The 16,140-nt window shown below is 42.2% G+C and overlaps 1 protein-coding gene across 3 annotated transcripts; it reads right to left on the bottom strand.

The window, feature by feature from the left end:
- Positions 1-3,726: 3,726 nt before the first annotated feature.
- On the bottom strand, positions 3,727-16,140 carry zgc:112982 (BCLAF1 and THRAP3 family member 3). Of its 3 annotated transcripts, none has more exons than XM_008279071.1 (11): positions 15,928-16,140; positions 14,229-14,272; positions 13,430-14,086; positions 11,348-12,145; positions 8,421-8,590; positions 7,281-7,401; positions 7,118-7,190; positions 6,889-7,025; positions 6,006-6,105; positions 5,827-5,926; positions 3,727-4,162 (listed from the first exon to the last, which is right to left on the bottom strand). In XM_008279071.1, exons 2-11 carry the CDS (start codon positions 14,261-14,263, stop codon positions 4,149-4,151), a joined length of 2,205 nt encoding a protein of 734 aa, XP_008277293.1. In that variant the 5' UTR covers positions 14,264-14,272; positions 15,928-16,140; the 3' UTR covers positions 3,727-4,148. The 3 variants fall into 3 exon arrangements, with proteins under 3 accessions (XP_008277293.1, XP_008277294.1, XP_008277295.1); XM_008279072.1 differs by having other exon boundaries at positions 13,430-14,047; XM_008279073.1 differs by lacking the exon at positions 11,348-12,145 and having other exon boundaries at positions 15,928-16,137.

Raw genomic sequence — 16,140 nt, 5'->3', positions numbered from 1 at the left:
CTCCCTGAACTCTTCATCTTCTGCTTTGGACACTCATGTGACTCACCCTCGGCCTCCCAGACCCAGTCCTCTGGGTGCTGCAGGTTGCCAGCAGGCGGAGCTCCGGGTTCCTCGCAGGAGAACCGGCAGCCTCCCCGCTGGCCCATGGAGACCAGGTGGATTAATTCTGGTTACTGGACCTGAACCAGGAATCGGAAAGCTGATAAGAGCGACTCGTTAAGAGATTACGAAAAAAAGCTGCTGCCGGAGACACTTACATCACGCTGACATCAGGTCCATGAAGATCAGTCACCTGGAGCTGATAAACCGTCAGTACAACAGATTCAGCGAGTAAACAGAGCGTTTCCTTATATTAGTCGTGTTCAGAGCCTGATTTCAAGCATGCAGTTTAATTTTAACAGTATTTAGGTGCACGAGACAGATGAGAATTCACCAAAATAGATTCAGATTAACGCCTCATACATTAAAGATGAAGTTTTCCTTCACGGGTTGAGAAAATTCTCCCTTTATGCAAAATAAATATATGAAAATATACAACCACACAGCTGTAAACAGGGATTTTGTTTTGCCTGCAAACAGCAATGAAATACAGAACTTATTTGACACTAAAAGATTCATTCAAATGCAATAAAATAAAATAAAATTCTAGGAGTTTTAGTAAAAAAAGCAACTTGACTTCACATTTAAGTAAAACTGTGATCTGGACGACTGAGAATCTACACAGACGACAGCTTTCAATTCTTTAAAACAACCTTTCAACACCAAAAGACTATGCAGGTGTGTTTTCATCAAACTTGGAATAATAATTTTCTGCCCAGAGGCTTAAAAAACTGGAAATGCAGCATTAAATCCTGATAAAAAACCACAAAGCTGCCAAAGAAACCCAATAAATCCTGCTGCGTTCTAGTGAAAAGTTTTTAAAAATGTCTAAAAGATGAAGAAAAGAAAAAAAAGCATAGATTTAAAAGTATTTATTGAAAGCAGATAAAATATAACTTCATCCAATAATGGTCAGAATCTACAGTGGATCATGTTTTAATGCAAAATACGGATTTATATTGGACAAATAAATTTGTGTTATTAAAGATAAACTTTCCTCAGGAACTTAAAGGCAAAGCAGTTGCCTAACAAACTGTTCTAATCGGATAGTATTGATGCTAACATGCTAGACGAGGGATTTAACTTTAACTCAGCAGGTTGTTTAAGTTCCTGTGACGACTTTACAGAATTTAAACTCATTCGAAAACTTGTTTTCTGCATTATTTGTGACGTTTTGCATTCAGTGAAGCTGAAAAACTGGAGCATGAAAGCTGAGAAATATGCAGAACTGTCATGTTTTCGTGTGTTTCCTACTGAAATAAAATAAAAACGATGATGTGAAGTCTGCACCAAACAAGTTAATTCTATTTGGAAAATGTGACTCGCAGGCTGCAGTGTCGTTTTTTAAAGCATTTTGTGACACATTTTCTAAAGACTGCAGCTTGTGCAATTTGGATCTTGCAAATAATATTTGCTCTGCATGCATTAAAATCTTTAAAACCAGTGACAAAATGTGAAAACGTATAAAGAAAATGAGCCAATAACAGCTTTTCTAAACTGGTTTCTGCCCCAAAACATCAATAACTATTAGATATAATTATGATCAGTTTCAAACATAAAAACACATCTTTGGTCGTTTGTGCCTTTTACTAAACCAAAGCTTTCTCGTACATAAATAGAAATATTCTGGGTGCAAATTTACTGCAACTGCATGAAAAATCAAGGTAAAGAAAAAGCTGCAAACTGAGAAGCTGCTGCCTGAACAGCGATGTGACGTTTGTGCTCAAAACTAGACATCAGCTGTCGTGTTCCTGTAGCTTTGTGTTGTTTTGTTGTCAAGTGAGACAGTTTTTATATTAAAAATCTGCCGAGCAAAAGCTGGTGAATCCACGAGAGAGACTAAAAGATCGATTTAGTTTCAACAGAAGTGTGGATTTCAGGGGCGATGCAGGGGAGACGTGACCGGATTGTTGTGTTTTCTTTGAAATAAGTAGACATGTCAAGCACAAATTGATGCAGAAATTCAATAAATTCAGGTAATTAGGTGTTCAAAAACTCTCCCTGCATCGCCACCATGTTTAAATCTACTTCTGTGACTTTAATTAAACAGTTTGGAGACCCGACCGAGCCGCCGATCACGTCCTCTGATGTGTGACTCATGAAACATGCGTCTCAGCACTAAAAAGCTCAACTCTTGTCTTTTTCTACTGTGTATTTTCACACAATGTTTGAAATAAATGTCTTGTTTGGAAACATATTGGACTAAAGCGGTTTTTAAAATACATGGAATCAGTTTGCAGCAACATTTTTTCCTGCAAGATTCAAACACAAGCATCGAGGATATGTTTTTACACATAGAGGTTCTTTCTCTGCCAAAACTCCCAGTTTTCTAAAAATAACAAGGATGAATCAAATTAAATGAGAGATTTGCATTTGTTTTAATTACATGGTTGCTTCAAGCAGTGTAAAAAGTGCCTTGTTGTCGTTGAGCCTTCCACCCTAAATATTATTTTTGACCTTAAATGTCATCAACAAACCGACTCTGAAGCTTTTGAATGGAGTTTAGCTGTCAGAGATGCTGATGGTGACTTTACACGAGCAGCTGGTGTCAAACGTCACTAAACTCTGGCAAAAAAACATCCGATTGGTCTCATTTAACAAGAAAAATATCTTCAGTTCAGACACTTTAAGCTGCAATGTGGAGACAATCGTTAAAACTAAGATTTTGTAAATGTTTTCCCCAAACTCATCACAGCACATTTGTGAATCTGAAACACTTTGACATCGTTGTTACACAAAGAGCACCGTTTTCCTGATTAATCAACAAATCTTTTGCTCTGTAAAAAAAAGCCTGAAAATGGTGAGAATATTCCCGTCAACACACACGTACACACCCCAAAATATCAAAGGATGGAAAACAAAGCTGCAAATTCTGATCAGAGCTGAAAACAACAATTATTTTCTTGATTAACTGATGAGACGTTTGGAATATTAAATGTCAGGAAATGGTGAAAAATGTTGATTATTCTGTCCTAGATGACGAATGTCTTGTTTTGTCCACAATTCAGAGATATTCAGTTTAATGTTTTATTGATGTTTAAATGATCTTTCTCATGTGTACAATCACTGCACTTCTATATTTATATACGAAACAGAAATAACGAGAGCTTCAGTTTAGTGCAGATTTACCGTCATGACGTCAAAAATGGAGTCGCCAAAAGAGAATTAACTCATTATTAGTGAAGCTAAAATGACGAGTTTGGACATTACAACTTATCAAATATCGGAAACGAAGCTGCATTCATATTTTTTTTTACCATTAAATTAATCATCAACTGTTTTGATCATCACATTATTGGTTTGAGTCATTTTTTAATAAAAAGCCCAAATTCTCTGCTTGTTAAATGTAAATATTTTCTGGTTTCTTTCCTCCTTTAAGATGGCAAACTGAATATTTTTGGACAAAACAACACATTTGGCACCTTTAAGAAACACTGACTGATATTTTTTTAGCATTTTCTGACATTTTACAGAACAAACAACTCATCAGTAAACAGAACAAAGTGGTAAACCTTCAGAAGCATCTTCACGTGTATGGACAAACTGCTGCTGATTCACTGTGACTGAAGGATGATGTTTATTTATAAAGCTGGTGTAACGCTGAGAGAATAAAACCAGGAGTCAGAGTTAGATAACATTTATGTTTATTAGCAACATAATGAACATTTAAGAAGCTAAACCTGCGCAAGACGACGCGCTGACGGCAAGAAAACTGAACGTACAATCATTTCATCTGCGTTTCAATCTGTTCTTCTTCCATCAGTTGTGAGGATTCTGAATCCGTTTAAAATGAAGATGACATAAAAAGAGAGGAGAGAGAAATCAGGAACAGACACAGACAAACAGGAGTAAACAGAGGATGTGAAGGACCAGCGCTGCAGCTTTCAGCGTTTCACATTTATCGAATTCATCAGTCGGCCTCGGAGCGGAGACGTCTTCACAGTTCAACACACGGAACAGAGCTGCTGACCGAAACCGACGTCTGAACGGCTGCGTTTTACTCGATTTGTTACGAGAACGTCCACACAGAACACGGCTCCAGTGTCAGATCACCAGTTCGGACCTAAGAGTGGTGAAAATACAGAGAGACAAAGAGGTCAGAGGAATCCAGGCCACAGGCGGCAGGTGGGTCAGAGCAGAGGGAGCAAACACACAGTCCGGGAAGATTTGAAAAGAGCGAATGGAGGGAGAGGAGTCGAGAAGATGGGATTGGACGAGCTCAGGCCCGATTAGCGGCTGATCTGCGGGAAACCTCCTTAAATTGAAACGTGTCAGCCGGTCACAGGGATATTCCTCTACGTGACCACCTCAGAGTCGGCCGGTTACACAACGGGACCAAACGGAGGTCAGTTGCGGAACAAGTCACGCTAAATGCGTCGCACCGAGCCGTTAGCCGCCGATGGTTTGGGCTGCAGCTAAAAACGAAGCAGCACAGTGACCTGAGAACTCCAAAACACCTGCCTCCATGTGTACCGGACGGTCACTTTCACTGCACGATCATGTGACAAATAAAAACTCTGGAGACCACACACAGGATTCTGACGATGGTGAATCTAATAACTTTAAATCATTGCATAATTTCACAGCGGTATTCTTAATCACAAAAGCTGCAGGTCGACCGGTGGTTCGATACGTCCTCATCCGACCAAATCCTCATTGGCTGGACAGTCTCCAGTGTTATTTACATGCATAGAAAAGCTCCACATCAGCAGCCTTCCAGGATGAATCCATTGTTTTTGGTGGCAGGAGGATCAGACTACCTGCTGTCACAGCTTTGGACTGGTCCAACCTGATGGAAGCTGCAGGTCTGATTTAATTAATGAACGTTTACTCAGAGTCGGCTTTGGTTTTGTTCCAAGAAGTCGATTGTAAACTTTGCAAACAGCAGTTTTAACACGGCAGCCGACATGTCAGATCATCCAGAAACAGCAGCTGACCTGTCTGTGTTTTACTCCAGCTGATAAAACTCTAGTTTCAGAAATCACGTGAATATGTGCAGCTGCTCTGCTCTGACGTTTGGGAGAAATAAATCAGTCAGTGAGCTCACACAGAAGTCAGGAAAGATGCTGACTCAGATTCTGTTCAGAGTTTACGTATTTGTGACCATAAATTAAATTCTGTAAAATGTTTTATCAAAAAAACACCTTACATGTGGAGCGATTTTAAAAGGTTCAATGTAAAATGTAAAACACACACTTGCAGGACATGTCTGAGATCCTAAAACCATCATCTGCAAGTTTTTTTTTCCTTTTTAAGGGCCAACAGCTAAATATTTGGTCTGTTTATTTGGTTCTGTTGGAAACAACTTTGTCTGAGTCCTCACCAGACTCATGGCTGTGGGAGTCGCATTTCTGAAGAACACCTGAAATAGTTTCCCAGGTAAGATGTTTACTCTTAGGTTTGGGTCTTAAATAAATAAGTGAACGAACTCTGAGGCGATGGAACAGCAGTGATATGAAAGGACGTCAACGAACCCTAGTTTGATTTATCACACAACAAAAAGCTGGTTTTTAGCTCCGACAGCAGACCAGGAGTCTGTTCATTAGTAGGGACAGTTTTTAGACCTTCTGAATACACTCAGAGTTCAAAACTCATAAACAGAATTGACTTGAACCTCTTGTGATCAGCTGACTAATTAGTGGATAGATTAATTGAATGGAAAATAGTCTTTAGAGGCAGATTTACAGCTTTTTCTTTCCGTATAAGTCTGCAGGTGTGTTAAGGTACCTGTTAGGCTACTGTGGGCGTTCTGCCGCCGATTACCGGCGCGATTGTTCCTGCGCTGAGGGCCCGTGTTCAGTCTGTTTAAAGCTCCTCTCCTTGGTCCCTACAGGAGAGAAAACGTTTAGTTTGACTCCAACATGTAGCCTGACAGGCGTCCTAACAGGCTGAACTCTAATACTCACCATGTTGCCGTCTCGCCTGCGGTTCTGCCCCTCCGGCCAGGTGGAGTATCCGTCGTGGTCCAGCTGAGACATCTGCTCGTTGTAGTCCATATCCAGCTCGCTGCCACAGACATTCAGAAACATTTCAATCAAATGCTAAAGAAAATGACCCGCATTTTACTTTCTTCATCATGAACGACTGGCAGAATGTCCGATTTATGACTTTCTACAACAGCAACACAAATAAGTTTGTCAGGAACAGGACTTCTGTGGGATCCTGGACTGATGACAAAGGGACTAAATTTAATGTAACTCTCGTAAATAGGGATGTTAATGTCTGATTTTTATTTAATCAACCACCAGTAATATGTATTTAATTGATTAAAATAGTAAATGAGACGAGGGACGAGCATGTTTTCATTCTGAGGAGTGAAACATGCTCGTCTTCAACAGGCGCTGAACTGTCACCGACCTGAACATATCTGTTTTTATGTTCTTTGGACGCATTTACAACACGAGCCAGATAAAAACGTAATAAACAGGATACAGAACACATGATATGGAACGCTTAATCATTTTCCCATCACTTAAATGCTGTGTGCTGAGCCCTCTGCTGAACTCACTGTTCACTAATGACTGTCTGTCCACGTCAGACTCTAACACTATCATCGAGTATCATATATTTTTGTTCAGTGTATCTATAAACATACAGATTTATTTCTTGTGTGCTTTATTCTTCTTATTATTATCATTATTGTTTCGGTGTGGAACGGGTGTTTGTGACCAATAAAGCCTTGAATCCCTTATCAGTGGGAAGCCCAGGAGGCTTAAACCCACAGTGATAATCTGATAAATAATGACAGAAGGAAAAGGACACGAGTGAAAACAGCTGCTTCAGTCTCACCTGACAGGACCTTGGTTGCGCTGTGACAAACTGTTTCCTGGTATCGTGACTTTCACGCCCTCCAGCTTCTCCTGCCGCCTCCTCTCCAGGTCGTGTCTCAGGTCGCCGGGGCCTCGTATCGGCTGCTGGCTCAAACCCTGAAACCACACCGTCAGTGCGATCAATGAGACGATCACAAGCGCTGCTGATCAACAGTCTGCAACAGAACGAGGGTGTGTTTAGTCGTTACCTGCATGGGTCCCAGTCTGGAGAACAGAGGCTCGTCGTCATGAAGTAGTGAGCTCATGTCTAAGCTGAAGCCTCTGCAGGAGAAGAAAAATAAGAATAATATTGTTAAGTTTTCCCCAGAAAACTGCTGTGAGCACCAAACACGGTTTCCGTCTGCCACCTACCGGTTTGAGCTGAACCTCTGGTCCAGCGTCAGCTCCTCCATCTCTTCTTCTGTAAAGCCGCCTTTCTGTGGTGTTGAGAAGCGTTCGTTCAGGGTGACGCCATCGTCTCTGAAGTACTGGTCTGGAAGTGCAGACGAGAGACATTTTCTGTGTCCACATTAACTCCCATCATCACAACAATAATCTCTATAAAACGATTTATTCACAACGATGCTGCTTCTTTTGCTGTAATAATTATTGTATACATTTGACATCACGTTATAGTTAACAATAGAAATTTGTTAAAACAATGCAGGACGCTGCTCAAGAAAGTAAACAGAAACACAGTGATAGAATATGATTAATGTGATTTCTCCAACAGATTATATAAAAGACGTTGATGTCGAATTTCCATTTCGCAGCCAGAAGCTACAAGTGTCAAAATAATGGAATATTGTTGCTGAAACTAGGATCCAGCTGGTTAAAGGAAAAATGAGCAACAACCAGATTTTGTCTTGAGACTGTGACACCTGGATGGATGTAAAACTGATACGATCGCAGAACTGAAACGTGTTTCTCAGTCCTGAAAATGTCATGTGTCCGTCTCCTGTTACTTGTAAAGTTATGAGGCTCAGAAATGCTGGAAAAATTACACAAAGCCCAAATGTTCTACCCACCTCTACGTACTTAAAAGGTCTTTAAGTCTGAAAATATTCATAGTATGAAGTTAAAACTTTGCATAGCTTCAGTTACTGTATAAAAAAAAAAACTAATCTGTAAATCTGAACACCAAGTCTCAACGTCTCCCTCTAGGGTAGTGTTTATGTGAAGACTCCACTGTGTTGAAGTTCTTCATTGATAAACTCCTAAATGTTAGATTAGGTCTCCTTCTAAAAACGAGGTGCAGATCTTTGGTCTCCCCCTTCTGGCAGTGGGAGTAACAGCACAAACACTACCTATATGTGCTCATGATGTACGCCTCTCAGCTGATATCTCTCTGTTTTTTTAGACTACAATCTTTCCTTTCCTGCACAGTTGCTGGTTCATGTGAAGTGCATCACTGCACCACGTCGGTGCACCAGCGTGGCACCGATGGGCTCAATCAGGCGTTTATTTATATGCAAAAGTTCAGTTTCACCACAGCGTCTGTGCAGTGCTGACCTCTGACGAGGTGCACCAGCGTGATGATTTCCTGGGCAAACGTCCCGGTGTGCATCGCCGTCTCCCGGTACGTCCCAGAATGCTCCAGCATGGGCAGGAACTCCAGGCGCTGGCGACCGACGTTGACCAGATCTAAAGAGAGCTGCCTGTCTGAGGAGTAACACAGCGAGCTGCGGGGGAGGAAGAGGAGGAGGAGGAAGGTGAGCGACAACAGCGAGGACAGCGAGGAAACAGGAGGGAATCAGCCAGTCTGTATATCCTCAAAACACACTGAAAATTAACAGTTTTTAGTTTCAACCGAGTTACAACCTTCTGACAAGGCTGAGTTACATTACCAGTGACTGAATAAGTAGACTGTTCACTGTAGCCTGACAGAGGGAATATAAACATTAAAAAAAAAGAAAAATGTTACTAAAAACATCGTTACCTTACCCAAACGCACTTACCTTTCATTGCTCTTCCACTGACTACACCTTTAAAGCTGACTAAGGAGGGGCATGTTCACCCTTCAGCGCACACAGAATCACTCCAATTCATAATATTTTAACGGATACTTAGAAAGGCATAACGTGAAAGCCAGAGAGGACCAATGCTCCCTGTTTTTATCAACTAGGTGAGTGAAAGATCGGGGTGAAAGTTCACACTTCTTTTCTTATCTGAAATCTTCCGATTGGTTGCACAATCGCTTCTCAGTTCAGACATTTCGACCGCTTGATGGACAAAGTCTCCGGTCGCGTTTTACGACTCGAGAGGAATGCTGCAGAAACGCAAACGACAGTTTTGTGCGTCCCCGGTTGCTTCGGCACCCGACTTCTTACCCTGCTTGAGATGCCGGATTCTTTTACGAGCACGACCTGCTCCTGAAGTCGACATCTCCCTTTAAATGACAGAGATTCTGATGAAGGTTCCCAGCATTAGCAATGCCTCTGTTCATGGAGTCTCTTACACAGTAATGATGATATTTATGTCGTTAAATTCTCCTTCTGACAAACCGCTGTCAGCATTAATGGTGACGTACAGGACTTCAGTTTGTCCTGTTCTTGACTCGGTGACAGTTAAACTTCAGTTTTCCTTTGTTCTTCAGAATAGATGATTTCTGTGTTTGCAGCTTTGACGTCTGCGTTTCACAGCACTGAAAATGCTCAGAATCCTCATTTCTTTCCAGCTTTTATAACTTCAATCCCGTCTTTAGACAGATGTCGTGACATTTATTGTCACGGTTTTCATTTTTCCCTTTTGGCAGCACAGACGATTATGTAGATGTTCCAGTTCTTCTTTAAACAGCCTGTTGGCATTTAGGTTCAGGTTGTGAAGCTGACATCTGTGGGTAAAGCTTGGGAATCTTCTTTAGCAGTTCCTTTACTCCAATGACGTCTTTTTCCATCCTTCAGTTCCAATATTTCATATCCGTCTGCAGCTTTCACATCATGGGCAATCTCTGAATCGTCTTCTCATGTCTCAGCAGTAGCCAAACCAGGCAGAGGTTGATCTTCTAGAAGGCAGAAGCATAAATACTCCCCGCTCATCCACTCATAGCAGGTGTGATTGTCTCCACCTTCTTCCCACTTGGTCCATAACCAGCATCTGCAGGGTTCCTATCCTGTAATCAGCTCTGACACATCGTCTCACAGCTTCTGTCAAACAAAAGCTCCCATCTTCCAATCAAATGCCAGAAACATTTTCTCCTCCATCGCAATGCATGCGAATGACTCCTCTCTGTGGTGTTGTGAAAACGAACCACGTGGCTTTAACGCAAGTCATGCTGCGTCACAGGCTCACACATCCGAACCTCCACGTCTTCAGCCTGCAGTAGAAGAAGTGAGCAGACCTTTCCTCTCTCTGCTGCAGTGGCGTTGAGTCTTTCTTTATCGATCCGTCTTCACTGAAGTCTCCTCAAACAGCTGCATCGGAAAATCCATCAGAAGGTGGCGGTTCAATGAACACAAGTATAGTGGTCGTCACAGAGCATATGGAGATTTAATGAATGTTCATCTGTGCGTCATAAACAGTCAAAGGGGCTTCAAAATACTCCTCTTCAGGTTTTCTGGACTCCACATTTCTGAGTGATGACATGACGTAACAGGTGGTGTGTGGAGTCCTTCAGCGGTAGATTCTGAAAAGGAAAACAGCATCTGGTCCAGGTCTGTTTTCTGCAGCTCAGTCTTCATCACTCCTCAGCAAGATCTTCCAGTCTTGCATACTCTGAGAATCTCGTGAAAAACTCCAACCAGATGAGGATGCATCTGCTGCCTTTCACTGAATCTTGCCAGAATGTCGTCTTAAGTATTATTATGATCTTTGGTTCAGGTTTCCAACAAAAACTGACGTCTGCCAAACACCATTCAGGCCGTTCAGGGTAGTTTTTCTTCCTGTAATGATTCGGGGGCAGATGAGGATTCAGTCACACGGAGAACCTTCATGTTTGTTGCATCTTGAGATACAACCAAGTCTCAGGTCCTGAAGTTTCATGTCGTGTCAAGTCACATATTTCCAGCGCCGAGCATCGTCTCCCATTCCTGCAGAATGATGCGCAAATCAAACAGTCAACATGATGAAGGAACAGTTTTCTTCCAGTTCATTCTTTCTTATTTGACAAAGCGATGAAGGCTTGTTCACAATGTTCCCAAAGCTCAGCTTCAGTGTGCTTCTTCAGAAAGTTTGAGCTTTTCCTGAGTTTTCAGTCTGAAGAACAGCAAACGCTTCTTTCGTGCCGGCCGACTCCACCGCTGGATGAAGATGTGCCGTTTCTTGCTGTTTCTTCCTGATTGTATGACGTGATGTGGCCGATGCTCCCAAAGGGCTGTAAATTATACGCAAGCAAACAGTCGCTCTGGGTTCTTCTTCCTCTTCTTCTTTGTTTTCTTTGTGAAAAAGAAAGTGTGAACTTTCCCCTCTCACCCTTGATAACTAAATTAGAAATACTCTACCTGCTCTGGTTTACGGGTCGACTCATGTCCACTTTGATGGTTAACGTTTCCTCCGTCATGGTGTTCATGTTGTCGGTTTTCTGATCGCTCCATCCACGCTCCCTCTGACGGGGCATTTTAGGGTCCAAGTCGACCCTCTGCAGGTGTCGGTCCAGACTTCCAGGCCTTTCCCACTGTTGGAGTTTGTCTTCTTCCGCCCAGGTAGGCTCCTCTTGGACGTGGTCCTCGTAATCGTCCCTGAAGGGTCGGTACCCTGGTCTCTGGTCTTCTTGAGGGCGCTCTTGGTAACCCTTCTGGAAGCGTGGTTGATTCCTGGGCTGTCCAGGCCTTCCACCTTGACCCTGGTTGTACTTCCTTTTCAATAAACGATCACTGCCTCTCCCCCCATTGTTCATGGGACCAACTCTGTTATCATATCTCGTGGTGTTTGGTCTGTCCAGCACAGGGCTCCTCCGAGTTTCACGATAGTTGGAGTCTCTTGCGTTGTCTTGAAAACGGCGTTCTCTTGCGTCTTCCCGACCATCGACCCTGTTGTCCGACATCTTGAAACGCTCCTGAGAGGAGCTCATTGGACGAGGACTCCTCTGTCGGTCAAAGTCTGGGTCACGATCCCTACGATTGTCCAACTGCTCCCACCGAGGCACCTCTCTGCTGTTGGTGATGCCGTGACCGTGTTCGATGATGACTGGCCTCGAGCGCCGAATGTCTCCGAGGGGAAACTTCCCCCGAGAATCTCCTCCATAACCATCTCCTGGTGAGTCCACTGAGTAACCCTGTTCCCCAAACTCCTCCCTGTACCTGTGACGGCATAAGAGGAGGTGACATGGTTCAAAAATGATACATGGTCCGTCGCAAGTCTAGTTTTAATTTACACTTAGAATTAGCACTGGATTATATAAACATATATACATAAATAGTGATTACATATCCAATTTAATTATTGTAGCTGCAGCATGATTTCTTTGTAGGGATGTCCCGAATCTAATCTTAAATTCAGGATCAGGCCCTATATCAGGTGACCGGTACCAGCAAAAACCAACACCTGATTGATTAATTTTACTTAAGTAGATACAGATTAATGCAGTATGCATAAATTAATCATAATATTGCATCCTACACTTATACCATCAGTCTGTGGTTTAATAAAAAAAAAAAAAACTACCATCTGTGTGTATGCTCACGGCAGCTTGTTCATACTCGACATGTATGTGACGTATGTGACTGCGCAGAGGATTGTGGGTCTGAATGACCAGAAAAGCATGCTGGCTTGCATCCTGCAAAATCTGACCAGATGTAGTTGGACATCCTGGCATTCTTGGCATACTACATTTGGATGTACTGTACGTTTTTCTGGCACACTATATGGTTTGGTCTTTGTCATGGTGCTCCTTTACAAGGTAAACTCCCACAATGCTCTCTGCTTTCCTGCATGGATGTGCCTGCCTCCTCTGGTCCTTACAGTTCTCACAGTAAGAGTACTTAATGTGAATTCGGACGTACTATTTTTTTGCTGCTATACTATATAATATGGAAGACAGTCTCTGTCATGGTGCTTCTTTACTCGCTAAACTCCCACAATGCTCTCTGCTTTCCAACACTGAAGGGCCTTCCTCCTGTGGTCGTCACAGTGATAAACAGTAGGAGGTTGCATCTGATTGAACAACTAGGTACTGCAGCTACTCTACAATAGCTAAAGTATGTGTTCTCTCAGAAAATGGCATCAGGTATCAGAAGGTACTACGTATTTTTTAAGGATTCTGATTGGATTAAAAGCAAAATGAAACAAAATTTTAAAAACGTTCTCGGGGAATCCCTCATTTTCTGAAGATTGTTATATGAATTAACAAACACGGTAAACTGGAAATAAGACATGCAGAAATTTCAGTTCTTTCAGAAGAGCTTGCAAAGAAAGAAAACTCTAAGCCATGCAATGTTTGCTACACTCGTCTACGCAGTATTAGTGAAATTAAGGCGTGAAGACAAACAGTGAGGAGTTCTGCTCTAGTGAAAATAAGAAAGATGAGATTCCCCTGCATTCTTCGTTTCCCGATAGCGCTGCAAAGCAGTTTGCTTAAACTTTACCCCAGCTGACTTGCGTCATCCATTTCTCTTCGTTGCCTTTTAAAAGGGAGGCTCCTGTCGTGATGTGGGTTCTCTCTTTGTCTGCCTCTATTAGAACCTTGTGTGCTCCTCTTTTCCCTTTCCCTGTCTTCTGCAGCTCTTTGGTTGTCTGACCTGGTACCAGGACTGACATCTCTGAGCCTCCCTCGACCTCGGCCCGGTTCCTCCCTCCTCCAGCCCATCACCGGCTCTCTCTGGGCTGAGTGAGACCTCGGCGTCGGCGTCAATCTTTCCCTCATCAACTTTGGAGGCGACTGGGGCGACCTCGTCCTGGTTTCAAAACTCTGCAAGTGTTCTCTAAACCCTCCTCGGCGTCTATCTACATCACTTCCTCCATCATGCGGCGGGGGAAGCCTTCGGTCTTCGTAGCGCATCGCGCCATGATGAGGTGACGGCCTCCTGTGGTAAAACTCCTCCTGGTCTGGACGACGCACAAATTGATGGTCATCTGAGAAAGAAGGGGATCTTCTCTGGCCTTCTGGGTACATCTCTTTCCTGAAGTAGTCCCTCGGCTCTTCTGGACCTTCTCTGAAGTTATGGCTCCTGTCAGTCGGGATTCCATCCAGCTCTGCAAGGAGTCTGTGAGCATCAAAGTCAGGTTCCTCCCACGGGAACCTCCTAGGACAGTAAAAATTACCAATTTAACAACAGGAACAAATAAATCAATCGCATTTACAAATTACAACTAGTAGTTTCAGAGTTTACAGATTCTCTGGTACACAAACATAAGCAGAAAATGAAATAACACCAGGGGACTTACCTGTAACGTGGAGATCGGGACCGTGGTCTTGACATTTTGTCAACCTAAAAGTAAAAGAGATTTTTATAACAGGACTAACTCATCACTCTCTGTCAACAGGGGCAAGACTCTCCTAAGTTTAGGATGTTAAAATACAACACATAAAATGTGATTTCTGTAAATGAGTGCATCTATTTCAACAAGAGAATCTAAACCATCCTCATAGCTGGAAGTTGAACAACTGCAACACCAACAACTGCTGGGACATTGTGATTATTTTACAGGGATTCCAGGTTATTTTCTAATTAGAAGCTGTCTACAATTTTGTTTTTATCCTGAGGAAAATACCTGAGCATATATAGAGGTTGGGTGATGATAAAATATTCAAGTTGAACAACTTTATACAGAATCCCGTCATGATGACATGAAACCATCTACATAATAATAAATAATACTTCTAAAAGCAAACAGTTTTTGTCCACCACTTTAAAAACATTCGGTCTCATGTATTACATGACGACTGAGGTTTACACATATTAGTCAAGATCCTCAGAAATATTGTGATCACTGATGAATAATCGCCTGGTGACTGAGCGGTTAACTGAATGTTAATCCAGCATCTAGCTAATTAGAAACTACATCAAACTCTATTTCACATACATTTTCAGGAACATTACAGTTGCACAAGTTAACATTAGGACCAGACTGGTTTTAATTGCTAGCAGACCGACAAATGAGCTAACTGGTAGTTTTAAAAGCGTAAATAGTGAATACCTGAAATCCCAAAATGAAAAAGGGGCTTTACATTAAATTCAACTGAATATCGGGGCTTTTGAACAGTGACAACGATTGAGTCTTTCCAGACAGACTATTCCAGTCATGTGCTGAACATTTTTCTGCTTTCTTATATCACAGAAAAACAAAACATCACAGTGAGTTTCCTTCAAAGCCCAAAGACTTCTTACTCCATCCAGCCTGGTTGAAAGGGAATCACTCCCCTCCACATTACATAAACACTACAGGCTCTAAGTTTCGATGATCAAATAAGTGAGGTTCATTTCCATAGTTAATAACACAGTAGGTTCTTATTCTTAACATCTACTTTAGTCTGGCTGATCTCCATAACTAAAAACACTGCAGTCTTCGCCTTTATAGTAATTTCGTAGAGTTTCAACCGTAATATTGAACTCGCTCATGTAAATCCACACAATAAACAACACTGCAGAGGCTTGACTTGAATATTTAAACCTGTTAACTCTATTTTTCTCCTAGAAATCACATCGTCTCAGTAGCTCTACATCTGCATAATACATGTTATAAACCTGCCCTGACATGTGATGGGTGACTAAATGAGGAGGTAATAAGCAGATTAGTCTATAATACACTATATTTAAGTCAACCTACGTGTGTCGACCTTCCTTTACATGGACAGTGCTTCAAAGTGAAACGTAAAACTTTGCTTTTGACACGAACTTTAACTGGTTTCTTCAGGAGCAACAGCACACATGCTAACTTTAGCTAAACTCCCGCTTCCTTACGCTGACCACACACTCAAACATTACTGACTGCTCACTATGAATTCTTAAAGTTCATTCAGAAACCACTCTAACAGGCTTTACGTTATTTTAACTAACCGTTTCAAACGTTAAACCAAGCGGTCAGTGCGCACAAGCTAACTGCTAGCATGCTAACGAGCAGCTAACGGTTGTCGCTGACTTACCTTGGAATACGGCGCCCGTTAGGCTAACGCGGCTAACTAAAGCGAGGGGAAGGACCGCGAAACCCGCAACATAACCGGTTATTATGCGAGAATATGACCCTGTCTGCCTCCAGAAACAACTAAAAGCCAGCTACGAGGGTTCTTCTGTTCGGTAAAATGTGCAGAAAAATGGATGTGGACGTTCACTCCTTCAAAAAGCTAAGCGCTCGGCTC

The sequence above is a fragment of the Stegastes partitus genome, unplaced genomic scaffold, assembly GCF_000690725.1.
Source record: "Stegastes partitus isolate 25-593 unplaced genomic scaffold, Stegastes_partitus-1.0.2 Scaffold143, whole genome shotgun sequence".
In the NCBI taxonomy this organism is placed as follows: domain Eukaryota; kingdom Metazoa; phylum Chordata; class Actinopteri; family Pomacentridae; genus Stegastes; species Stegastes partitus.
This window is presented reverse-complemented; position numbering and strand designations above follow the sequence as displayed.